We start from the raw sequence: 13,801 nt of genomic DNA on the forward strand, positions 1-13,801 counted from the left end.
TATCACCATGAAGTGACCAAATATGAACAGGAATTGAGCCCCAAATGTTCCAAAATCAACAGTTGACGCGATATTAACAAGAAATGACCCTAAAATGCCCCAAAATCAACAGGAATTAACCCAATCTATCAACCATAACAGCAAACCTGCCACTGCAATTTATCCAGAAATTTCAGTCTAGTTTAATGTAAATCTGGTCAAATTTGAACAAAGTATAGCAGACAGCTGAACGACACTGAAATGCATGTTCTTTTGCGTGGTGACAGGAAGACAGGAAGTGTGGCTGATGTTTCACCCCCTAAAAGGCAAGGAGTTGACCCAGCAGTAGCCCAACAGGATGTGTGTGTGTCTCTCACTCTCTCTGTCACACACATACATACAAACACTGCAACCATAAAAACACATACGAATCAGTCACAATAAAACAAAAGCTCATTTATCAAACATAATCAGGAGAATTCTAAGCAGGAACATAAAATAATAAGCAGCCATGTTTCAATCAAGGGCTTAACAAAAAAAAAAAAACTGTGCTCAATGCATCTTTCTTTCAACGTACATTTATAAACACCTCACATGAGCGGAACGAACACTGCAGGATTTCCTGCGACTCTTCGGCTTCAGTTGTAAATGGTCATGTGGAGCCACTGTAACACAACAGTTACTTGTTTCAAGTTGTCAACGTTAAAAACAAATCCCAGGGGAGTGACGTACCTGTCTGTAGTTCAATGAGATGCAGCCCATTCCTACCATGTCGTACGCGTGAAATTTGTCTGCCAGAGACAACAAAATAAAAGAATTGGTCATTTCAAAGCGTTTCATTAACACTTGAAAGTGGATACATTATACAGACAAAAGTAAGGGGACACCAGAAGGAAGCAAAACATCTGGCGTGACAGCCAAGTTTACAGTTTTCCACTAAAATTACAATCTATTTCAATGTACCGTAATTTTCGGACTATAAGACGCACCTGACTGTAAGACACCACCCACCAAATTTGACAGGAAAATGACATTTGTTTATATACAAGTGAGGCAAATAAGTATTTAGTCAACCACCAATTGTGCAAGTTCTCCTACTTAAAAAGATTAGAGAGGCCTGTAATTGTCAACATGGGTAAACCTCAACCATGAGAGACAGAATGTGGGAAAAAAAAACAGAAAATCACATAGTTAGATTTTTAAAAAATTTATTTCCAAATCAGAGCGGAAAATAAGTATTTGGTCACCTACAAACAAGCAAGATTTCTGACTGTCAAAGACATCTAACTTCTTCTAACGAGGTCTAACGAGGTCTAACGAGGCTCCACTCGTTACCTGTATTAATGGCACCTGTTTTAACTCATTATCGGTATAAAAGACACCTATCCACAAACTCAGTCAGTCACACTCCAAACTCCACTATGGCCAAGACCAAAGAGCTGTCAAAGGACACCAGAGACAAAATTGTAGACCTGCACCAGGCTGGGAAGACTGAATCTGCAAAAGGTAAAACGCTTGGTGTAAATAAATCAAAGTCAAAATGATAACAAGAACGGTGAGCAAAAATCCCAGAACCACACGGGGGGACCTAGAGAATGACCTACAAAGAGCTGGGACCACAGTAACAAAGGCTACTATCAGTAACACAATGCGCCCCCAGGGACTCAAATCCTGCACTGCCAGACGTGTCCCCCTGCTGAAGAAAATACACGTCCAGGCCCGTCTGCGGTTCGCTAGAGAGAATTTGGATGATCCAGAAGAGGACTGGGAGAATGCTTTATGGTTGATTGAAACCAAAATAGAACTTTTTGGTAGAAACACAGGTTTTCTTGTTTGGAGGAAAAAGAATACTGAATTGCACCATACCCTATGTGAAACATGGGGGTGGAAACATCATGCTTTGGGGCTGTTTTTCTGCAAAGGGACCAGGATGACTCATCTGTGTAAAGGAAAGAATGAATGGGGCCATGTATCGAGAGATTTTTAGTGAAAATCTCCTTCCATCAGCAAGGGCATTGAAGATGAGACGTGGCTGGGTCTTTCAGCATGACAATGATCCCAAACACACAGCCAGGGCAACAAAGGAGTGTCTTCGTAAGAAGCATTTCAAGGTCGTGGAGTGGCCTAGCCAGTCTCCAGATTTCAACCCCATAGAAAATCTGTGTAAGGAGTTGAAAGTCCGTGTTGCCCAAAGACAGCCCCAAAACATCACTGCTCTAGAGGAGATCTGCATGGAGGAATGGGCCAAAATACCAGCAACACTTTGTGAAAAGCTTGTGAAGAGTTACAGAAAACGTTTGGCCTCTGTTATTGCCAACAAAGGGTCCATAACAAAGTATTGAGATGAACTTTGGTATTGACCAAATACTTATTTTCTACCATGATTTGCAAATAAATTCTTTAAAAATCAAACAATGTGATTTTCTGTTTTTTGAGGTTGAGGTTTACCCATGTTGACAATTACAGGCCCCTCTAATATTTTCAAGTGGGAGAACTTGCACAATTAGTGGTTGACTAAATACTTATTTGCCCCACTGTATAAGCTGCACTGGACAATAAGTCGCAGCTGTCCTCACTGTATTATGGGATATATGCACCAAAAAAATATTAACCGGTAACAATTTGACAGCGGCAACATGAGGCTGACCAGAAAACCAAATGAACCAACATGAAGCTTTGAAAGCTTCACTGCTTCAAGAAGCTTTATTTGGCCGTCACTGACAGAGAGTCAACCTCTGCTGCTACCTGCTGTCAACACTGTTGTTGTACAACATGCCTCCCAGCATGCACTGCAGCGCTACAGATGTAAATAACAATCAATATTCATGTTCTGTGCTAATTATTTCTTCAGTTACTGTTCCAGTTGTTTAGTTAATTGCTAGTTATGGTATTTGTTAACACTTTATTTGACAGTGGTGCCATAAGACAATCGCAATTATGACATCACACTGTCATGAGCATTAACAAATGCCTATAACAGACGTCATTTAGTGTCATCCGGCAAATTATCTCACGTTTGAATGGATGTAAAAGATCCGAGCTAGACATAAATGGAGTCGGTGATAATATGCCGGAAGACACTTAACGACACCTGTCATAAGCATTCAGTATATGGCATTAAATTGGTGCCACCATTCTGCCCATAAAATAAATCAGCAGAGAAGCCGCACTGGACTAAAAGCCACAAGACTCAAAATGAGGGAAAAAAGTAGTGGCTTATAGTCTGAAAATTACGGTAATGCAAAAGCTACCATCCATAATATTGCTTATTTTTCAATGGTATTTCTTCTAGGGTTAAGAACCTCTGGGTAACTCACAATATGATATGATTTGCAATACAAGGCTCACGATAAAGATTATCTCACAATATGGCGATACAACAATTATCAATGCATGGGTGAGGAAATTATTCGACAATATTTTGCTATGCAAGTAATAAACAGAAAAGCAAGCTCTTCTCATCCTGCTGGGATTTGAATTGAGTTTATCACTAGTGCGCATTTATCACTAGTACGGCGGTCAATGGCAACCAGTGAGTTTGGTGGCATTTCAGGTCATTTGTTGGTGTTTTCAGTCACTTCCTGTTGATTTTGGGGCATTTATGAGCAGTGCTGTTAATAACGGCGTTATTTTTTTCACTAGTGAGTAATCGAATTACTTTTCCCATGTTTGCAACGGCATTTCCGTTACTGAGGATGTGAAGGGGCGCGTTACTACAATTTGGTTGAATGAAGAGCGCGTTGTCTCATTTTGTCACGCATCAGCAGCCTGCCAAGACAACAAGCAGAGTGGAGGGGGGTGACGCCGTTGCAAACACGATGATGATTGGCTAGGTGTGCGGATCATGCCTTGCTCACTGCACACTCTGGCAAACACTAAATACAGCGATAATGGCGACAGGCCAGGGAATTTCAAAGGTAGCGTTCTCAAACTTGAATTATTTTCAGTATTTAATATTGTTACTTCACGGAATATTTAGGGATGTCATAGAATGTAATGTAATAACGTGTAGAACATGAAATTTAACGGAAGTCCATTTTGCTGAGTAAATAATAACTCTTACAACGAGGTACACAGAGTTACTAACTGCATTACATTTTGGGAGAAGTAATTTGTAACTAACTACTTTTTAAAGTCAAATTAACAACACTGTTCATGAGTCAATTCTTGTTGATTTTCGGTTACGGATTCGTAAGTGACCCGGGAATCTCCCCATATGAATAGGCAGTGACACAAACTTAACGGGAAGTGACTTGTAAATGCCCTAAAATGAACAGAAAGTAACCTGTAAATACCCCGAGAATCGGAAAGACTGGCTGCAAATGCTCAGGTTTCGAATGAATGATTGTACCATCGCAATTTCATTTTCAAGTTAATTACTGATTTGCTTAAGTGCTGCGTCCTGATACTTTGGTCTGTCTTGGTTTCTTTCCAGTTTCGATGTCCTTACGGATCATGCTTTCCAGTTTCATAACGAGGTAAAGGAAGCCAGGGTAGCTGATGGTCATGTCTGGCTCTGTGTATCTCAGGCCCACCAACTGCATCACCAGGTCATCCACGACAATTCCTACGGCCCGCAAAATATGCAGAAAAGGCAGGTTTGAGGATTATTTGCCACCAAAAATAAAACAGACAATCAAACTCTCTTCAGGGTCAGTCATTCATCACACAGTTCACTATTGGTTGATTTAGACGACATCTGTTTACCGTAGAACATTATCACTTAGGCAGAATGGCGCTGAATAGTTAGCATTTGAAAAGATCACCTGCCTGTAAATAGTCCAAATCAGACCAAAATCCAAATGGCAGACATTCTACGTGTTTTCCCATATGGCTTGCGGAGACTTTTTGATTAATTTACCTACAGAGGTGGGTACTAACGCGTTACATTTACTCCGTTACATTTACTTGATCAACTTTGAGAAAAATGTACTTCTATGAGTAGTTTTACCACGCCATACTTTTTACTTTTACTTGAGTAGATTTGTGAAGAAGAAACGCTACTCCTACTCCGATAATTTGGGCCACACCAGAGTCGTTAAATTTTATACAAGGTGATTAAAAAAAAAAAAATTCAATTAATAACTAGCTGGATACAAGTATTGTATATAACTTCATGTTTTTATTTCATGCTTTACAAGTGCTCAATGTGACCACCTGTATTTTTGCCAGAGATGGCCACAGTGTCTCTACCAATTTCACCGATGAGACGTCGCAACCATAATCACCTGACTCCATGATACCAATCAGATGTAACAATACAGTCACATGACTACAGTCAGATGTCCTATGATTATGCCGGCCTGTTCAATAACGTGGTGTCATTAAAGCTGGGTAAAAATTAAACGATTTGAAATAGTCAACTTTACTCGAAAGCTTGGATTTCATTTCATGTTTTTTTTTTTTTCCTCCACTAGAGGGCGCTCATGCTCTTTGGACAGGTGATGTTTCATTTCTATAGATTTTTCTAGTCTGAAATCAATGACTTTTGTGTATTTGTTTGGCCAAATATGGTCACATAATAGGGTATAGTACAATATAATAAGATCCGACCATATAGATTAAGTTGTACTGAGAAAACAAATACATCATTTTTTTCAAAAAATATCAATATCAATAATATATAACTAGTTATTCACAATCTTACTCTTTACTTGAGTATTCTTTCACCGAATCCTTTTTTACTTGTACTTGAGTACATTTTTGGATGACTACTTTTACATGAGTTATATTCTTTTGAAGTAGCGCTACTCTTATTTGAATAAAATCTTATCATAATCATGATCATAAGAATGTTTTTTTTAACATGCTCATCGGTAATCAAGGCTAACTGATGTTTATGATTATCAGTGAGCATGTTAGCAACCATACCTGCTTTTATTGCTTGTCTTACTTTAGTATCTAATAAAATAAAAGGAAGTATCTTTATGATTATTGATTAGCATGTTAGCAAAAATACCATTTCCTTTCAAGAGTTAAGTCCAATAGTACTGTACCTGCAGCCTTAAGAGCTGGAGCCACTTCCTTGTATTCCAGATGCTTTGTCTTATCCTTGTCATACACTAGAAAGATGTCCTGACACAGGACATCAGAATGTGTAAGAGACACAAAATCCAGTCCTAGAATCTAACATTAACTTACCGTCCACATTCGGATTTTGTCCCAGAGTGCTTGGAACTCCAGCCAAGTTAGCTGAGCGATTCCTTGACTCTGGGGGAGCATTGGTGTCAAGGAAATACTTTAATGAAATGACATCAGGGTCAGAAGCTAACAGGAAGCTTATGAGGAAACATTTTAGTTTCTAGTGTTGTATTTTAGGATTTAAGTTTCTTTTGCTCTACATAATGAATGTAAAATATCTGTTCCCATAATCAGGACCCAACATATCATCTACTACAAAGACCTGGTAGTCAAATATGGGAAAAATGGAGTACCTTCAAATTCGGTTCCACACTGGACATAAGATGGCACCCAAATTTGTGCAAAGATATTTTACTTATTTTTGTGACACTAATAATTCTATATTGTTTAATCATAAAATAAATTTTAAGAAACTGAACAGACACATCAGGATTTTCCTAACCTGGACTCTGAAATAAACGTTTTGATGATTTACTGACTAAGCCAAGACATAATGTTCTTTGTGTCTTTGAGGATACATCCATGAGGACCACCAGGCTCTTACAGTGCTCCAGGGCCAAGTACTTCTCACTGCCTGCCAACACTGAAAACAAAAAAGGCATTTGTTACACATTCACTCAACAAACAGATACAGACAAATACATACAGTAATAGATGATTCCCGCTCGCTGCAATAAAATGTAACTACGTTTGACTATACATGTAAACAAATGAAATATACACACTACAATTTGCTACATCATGCTCATGTACAGTATATGAAACAAAAGAAGAATATGACTTACAAGGCATAAACAGAAAGATGAAATAGTAAGTAGAGATGTCCCGATCGATCGGGATGTCCGATCACGTCATTTTCAAAGTATCGGAATCGGCAAAAAAATATCGGACATGCCTTTTTTTAATATACAGCACTGTGCAAAAGTTTTAGGCAGGTGTCCTGCCTAAGACTTTTGCGTATATTTTTATTATATTATATCTTATTATATTATGTATATATTATGTATATACAGGATATACTGCATGTATATATTTTCCCCAAGTGGAAGCTTCCATGATCCTAATAAATTTAATAATTAAAAAAATATATATACAGTACTGTGCAAAAGTTTTAGGCAGATGTCCTGCCTAAGACTTTTGCACAGTACTGTATATGTATTTTTTAATGAAATCGTTTTCTAATTGTATTTAATGTTACAGACATAATATGTTACACGCATCCATAGTCTTTAGTTCTGGCTTAAGGTAGGGTTGTCAAATTTATCCCAATAACGGTGGTAATTAATTTTTTAAAAATGTATCACGTTAAAATATTTAACGCAATTAATGCATGCGCTGCACGACCCACTCACACATTGTCGCGCTCAATCTGTAATGGCGCCGTTTTACCTATATAGAGAGCTAAAAGGCAGTGAAAAATGAGTAGAGTGAATTTTGGCAGCCTTTGGAGCCTTTTTTTAATTGGCTAAAGCCTTACAATCCCTCTCCCTACGATTAGCAGTATCGTGGGAAGCAATGTGGGGAAGCAAGGTCGTAATTGATCTTTTTCTTAACACCCTATGTTGTTTTCCAACGCAGAGAAGATATATCAATTGGTAGCACTACGCACAGTCATGGTTGCACTTCCCAGCATGCATTTGGGCATGGCTACAGTATCATTTACTGAAAGCTCAACAAATACCTAGATGGCAATATTTAGTCACAATATACAAAGTCACATTTGTCCTTTAAGATTTACAAGTCTTTCTATCCGTGGATCCCTCTCACAGAAAGAATGTTAATAATGTAAATGCCATCTTGAGGATTTATTGTCATAATAAACAAGTACAGTACTCATGTACTGTATTTTGAATGTATACTGGACTGTCTCAGGAAATTAGAATACACAATATTCTAATTTCCTGAGACAGTCAGGAAATTGGAATATTGTGTATTCTAATTTCCTGAGACAGTCCTGTATATATACACAGGACTGTCTCAAAAAATTAGAATATTGTGTATTCTAATTTTCTGAGACAGTCCAGTATATTCGTCCAAGTTTTATTCATTTTTTTCTTAATGCATTGCCAAAATGTATATGATCGGGAAAAATTATCGGTAATGATCGGAATTGAATCGGGAGCAAAAAAAAGCAATCGGATCGGGAAATATCGGGATCGGCAGATGCTCAAACTAAAACGATCGGGATCGGATCGGGAGGAAAAAAACAAGATCGGAACAACCCTAATAGTAAGCAATGGCTGCCAAAGTTAGCTTGTCTTTTAGCACTCAATGTTTGCAATGAAGGCGAGTAGTCATGTGATAACGTCTGCTATGAACTAGTTACACTTAAGCACCACTAAGGGCGACAAAGCGATTTACGTCTAAAATGCAACTCATAATACGAAAAAATCATAATACAAAAACCACTCCGGAAAGAATTAATTTTGTACAGGGATCCTACAGGTTTCCTTAAGTTAAATTTAAGACTTTTTTACAACCTAATTAAGACCATTAAAAAAAAAACAACAACAACTTAATACCTATTTCACAGCCATATCAACAAAGAAAAACAAAATCCGTGAATTTGTGTATATTTATTTCTCGAAAGTGAAAATGTGGAATGTGTGCAGCATGTAAGAATGCAGCGCATTGAATTGGCTACTCATGCGACACCACCACACCGCAGACACATACCGGAGGCCAAGTAGAAGCGTTCTTGTTGGCATTACATTTGGCATGGCGAGCGTCATCTTAAATTTTCGGGCAACCACAACTCCTCTGCTTTTATGGTTGCTGTGGACCCAAACAATGTGCATAGATCCACTCTCGCAAATCCACTAGCAATCATAGTTTGGTTGGGAGGCAGGGGGGCTGCAGCACTAGCAGCTAGCTGGCTAGTGTTAGCTGCTGTCGCTTCGCATACATTAGCAGCTTGCTGGCTGGCTTTAGCTTCTGTTTCTTCAGGCTCATGAGTAGCTGGCGGCCTTATACAGGCAGATTGAAAAACGCCGGCAGCGGAGGGAGTTTGTTTCTTTCCTTTCATGAAGGTTATGTGCTTGGACGATTTGGCATGGGATTCTAGTGCCTTTAAGCCTGTTGAACCCAGCTGAATCTTTTTTTTTTTTTCTTTTTTGCGAACGATGCAAAAAGCCTCGAACACACTGCTGTCCACTGGTTTGAGCCAATGGCGAAAGAATTGTTTACACCAGGGGTCCCCAAACTTTTTCCTGTGAGGGCCACATAACTTTTCCCTTCCCTGATGAGGAGCCGGGGTCAGTTTGTAACAGAAAAAGTGCGACGATTGCAGGAGTGCCTAAATGTAAAAATTTATTGTTTTTTTAAGAAAGCCACAATCAAATAACCCTTTCTGGATTCTTCACGGAACAAAAGTAAATGAAATAAGAATAATAATATAACATAATACAACATTATATTATATAACAATAACACTATTAACTAGAAACTGCAATTTCGGGAGAAATTACACACCTTGGTCTTTCCTCTGTGGAGATACAAATCTTAGCCCCACTCAGGTCTATCAATAGAATGGACCATAATGCCAGTCATTGGCACTAAACAAAGTTAAAGCCATTAGAAAAGATTGGGAGAATTGGACGTCCATGTCCGTCAATGGCAGCACCCTCCATAATTGTTAATGGAATCGGGGAAGTTTGGGGGACATGTCCTATTGATATCTAGTCATTTTCTGTTGATTTTGGAAAAAAAAAAAAATTCCCATTGAAAATGAATGGGAAAAATTTTGGACGTCCATGGACGTCAATGGTATCAACTTACATAAGCGTCAATGGAATCCAAGTACATTGGCATCAATAAAATGAACAAACATGAAGAAATGCCATTGGAAATGAATGGGAAGTTTGGACGTCCATGGACGTCAATGGCATCACCCCCCATAAGCGGCAATGCAATCGGGGACATTTGGGGGACACGTCCTAATGATATCTAGTCATTTTCTGTTGATTTGGGGAAAATAAAAAAATTCCCATTGAAAATGAATGGGAAAAATTTTGGACGTCCATGGACGTCAATGGTATCAACTTACATAAGCGTCAATGGAATCCAAGTACATTGGCATCAATAGAATGAACAAACATGAAGAAATGCCATTGGAAATTAATGGGAAGTTTGGACGTCCGTGGACGTCAATGGCATCACCCTCCATAAGCAGCAATGCAATCGGGCACATTTGGGGGAAACGTCCTATTGATATCTAGTCATTTTCTGTTGATTTGGGGGGAAAAAAAAAAATTCCCATTGAAAATGAATGGGAAAAATTTTGGACGTCCATGGACGTCAATGGTATCAACTTACATAAGCGTCAATGGAATCCAAGTACATTGGCATCAAAAGAATGAACAAACATGAAGAAATGCCATTGGAAATGAATGGGAAGTTTGGACGTCCCTGGACGTCAATGGCATCACCCTCCATAAGCAGCAATGCAATCGGGGACATTTGGGGGACAGGTCCTATTGATATCTAGTCATTTTCTGTTGATTTGGGGAAAAAAAAAAATTTCCCATTGAAAATGAATGGGTAAAATTTTGGACGTCCATGGACGTCAATGGCAGCACCCCCCATAAGCGTCAATGGAATTGGGGACGTTTGGGATATACGTCCTATTGATATCTGGTCATTTTCTGTTGATTTGGAGAAATTTAGTTTTTTCCCCATTGAAAATGAATGGGAAAAATTTTGGACGTCCATGTAAGTCAATGGCGGCACCCTTCATAAGCGTCAATGGAATTGGGGAAGTTTGGGGGACACGTCCTATTGATATCTGGTCATTTTCTGTTGATTTGGGCTAATTTTGTTTTTTCCCCATTGAAAATGAATGGGAAAAATTTTGGACGTCCATGGCAGTCAATGGCATCGACATCCATATAATCAATTGAATCCAAGTACATTGGCATCAGTAGATTTGACATGCATGGCCGTCAATGGCATCAATGCAATGTAAATTCCATTGGAAATCCCATTGGAAGTGAATGGGACTTTTCCCATTCGAAATGAATGGGATAGTTTTTGGCAAATTTCCGAGGAAGCGTAATTTTTTTCCAAATTCTGTATACAACTTTTATGCCCCTCACCGTCCCGGAATTTTTGATGCCCAAATTATGTGATTTGGTCAAAAATTGTAGGACTAGATACATTTTGAAACTTTTTTTTTTTTCACGGAAAATTGCCGTTTACGGACGAACGGAAAAATTTTCGGGGCCATTTGTAAAGTTTCCTGTGTCACGCGAAAATTCCGGTCGTGCCGATACTTGAACGGTGCCGATCGGTCTAACGGTTCGGGCTGTGAAGCGCGCGGTTTTTTTCCATTCAAAATGAATAGGAAAGTTTTTGGCAAATTTCCGGGGAACCGTAAATTTTTGCCAAATTCTGTATACAACTTTTATGCCCCTCACCGTCCTGGAATTTTTGATGCCCAAATTATGTGATTTGGTCAAAAATTGTAGGACTAGATACATTTTGAAACTTTTTTTATTTTTCGGAAAATTGCCGTTTACGGGCGAACGGAAAATTTTTCGTGGCGGTTTGAAAAATTCCCATCGTCACGCAAAAAATCCGGTCGTGCCGATACTTCAACGGTGCCGATCGGTGCTACGGTTTGGGCTGTGCGTTGGCTCAAAAAAACGCGGAGAATTATTGAATAATAATAAAAAACTAGAAACTGCAATTTCGGGAGAAATTACACACCTTGGTCTTTCCTCTGTGGAGATACAAATCTTAGCCCCACTCAGGTCTATCAATAGAATGGACCATAATGCCAGTCAATGGCACTAAACAAAGTAAAAGCCATTAGAAAAGATTGGGAGAATTGGACATCCATGGCCGTCAATGGCATCACCCTCCATAAGCGGCAATCCAATCAGGGACATTTGGGGGACACGTCCTAATGATATTTAGTCATTTTCTGTTGATTTGGGAAAAAAAAAAAAAATTCCCATTGAAAATGAATGGGAAAAATTTTGGACGTCCATGGACGTCAATGGTATCAACTTACATAAGCGTCAATGGAATCCAAGTACATTGGCATCAATAGAATGAACAAACATGAAGAAATGCCATTGGAATTAATGGGAAGTTTGGACGTCCATGAACGTCAATGGCATCACCCTCCATAAGCGGCAATGCAATCGGGGACATTTGGGGGACACGTCCTAATGATATCTAGTCATTTTCTGTTGATTTGGGGGAAAAAAAAAAATTCCCATTGAATATGAATGGGAAAAATTTTGGACGTCCATGGACGTCAATGGTATCAACTGACATAAGCGTCAATGGAATCCAAGTACATTGGCATCAATAAAATGAACAAACATGAAGAAATGCCATTGGAAATGAATGGGAAGTTTGGACGTCCATGAACGTCAATGGCATCACCCTCCATAAGCGGCAATGCAATCGGGGACATTTGGGGGACACGTCCTAATGATATCTAGTCATTTTCTGTTGATTTGGGAAAAAAAAAAAAAATCCCATTGAAAATGAATGGGAAAAATTTTTGACGTCCATGGACGTCAATGGTATCAACTTACATAAGCGTCAATGGAATCCAAGTACATTGGCATCAATAGAATGAACAAACATGAAGAAATGCCTTTGGAAATGAATGGGAAGTTTGGACGTCCATGGACGTCAATGGCATCACCCCCCATAAGCGGCAATGCAATCGGGGACATTTGGGGGACACGTCCTAATGATATCTAGTCATTTTCTGTTGATTTGGGGAAAAAAAAAATTTCCCATTGAAAATGAATGGGAAAAATTTTGGACGTCCATGGACGTCAATGGTATCAACTTACATAAGCGTCAATGGAATCCAAGTACATTGGCATCAATAGAATGAACAAACATGAAGAAATGCCATTGGAAATTAATGGGAAGTTTGGACGTCCGTGGACGTCAATGGCATCACCCTCCATAAGCAGCAATGCAATCGGGCACATTTTGGGGGAAACGTCCTATTGATATCTAGTCATTTTCTGTTGATTTGGGGGGAAAAAAAAAATTTCCCATTGAAAATGAATGGGAAAAATTTTGGACGTCCATGGACGTCAATGGTGTCAACTTACTTAAGCGTCAATGGAATCCAAGTACATTGGCATCAAAAGAATGAACAAACATGAAGAAATGCCATTGGAAATGAATGGGAAGTTTGGACGTCCCTGGACGTCAATGGCATCACCCTCCATAAGCAGCAATGCAATCGGGGACATTTGGGGGACACGTCCTATTGATATCTAGTCATTTTCTGTTGATATGGGGAAAAAAAAAAATTTCCCATTGAAAATGAATGGGAAAAATTTTGGACGTCCATGGACGTCAATGGCAGCACCCTCCATAAGCGTCAATGGAGTTGGGGACGTTTGGGATATACGTCCTATTGATATCTGGTCATTTTCTGTTGATTTGGAGAAATTTAGTTTTTTCCCCATTGAAAATGAATGGGAAAATTTTTGGACGTCCATGGAAGTCAATGGTGGCACCCTTCATAAGCGTCAATGGAATTGGGGAAGTTTGGGGGACACGTCCTATTGATATCTGGTCATTTTCTGTTGATTTGGGGAAATTTTGTTTTTTCCCCATTGAAAATGAATGGGAAAAATTTTGGACGTCCATGGCCGTCAATGGCATCGACATCCATATAGTCAATTGAATCCAAGTACAT

General features: G+C 39.0%; 1 protein-coding gene across 2 annotated transcripts in view; it reads right to left on the minus strand.

Moving 5' to 3' along the window:
- Nucleotides 1–414: 414 nt before the first annotated feature.
- zgc:85932 (uncharacterized protein LOC405875 homolog) overlaps nucleotides 415–13,801 on the minus strand; it is a 70,867-nt gene continuing 57,480 nt past the window's right edge. For both annotated transcript variants that reach the window (XM_057839717.1, XM_057839718.1), the window contains 6 exons: nucleotides 6,639–6,703; nucleotides 6,121–6,189; nucleotides 5,976–6,054; nucleotides 4,430–4,546; nucleotides 712–770; nucleotides 415–644 (listed from right to left, as the gene is read on the minus strand). In XM_057839717.1, coding sequence (XP_057695700.1) covers nucleotides 618–644; nucleotides 712–770; nucleotides 4,430–4,546; nucleotides 5,976–6,054; nucleotides 6,121–6,189; nucleotides 6,639–6,703 — 416 coding nt within the window. In that variant the 3' untranslated portion in view covers nucleotides 415–617. The remainder of the gene's footprint in view (nucleotides 645–711; nucleotides 771–4,429; nucleotides 4,547–5,975; nucleotides 6,055–6,120; nucleotides 6,190–6,638; nucleotides 6,704–13,801) is intronic.

The sequence above is a fragment of the Corythoichthys intestinalis genome, chromosome 6 (genome assembly GCF_030265065.1).
Source record: "Corythoichthys intestinalis isolate RoL2023-P3 chromosome 6, ASM3026506v1, whole genome shotgun sequence".
Classification (NCBI taxonomy): domain Eukaryota; kingdom Metazoa; phylum Chordata; class Actinopteri; order Syngnathiformes; family Syngnathidae; genus Corythoichthys; species Corythoichthys intestinalis.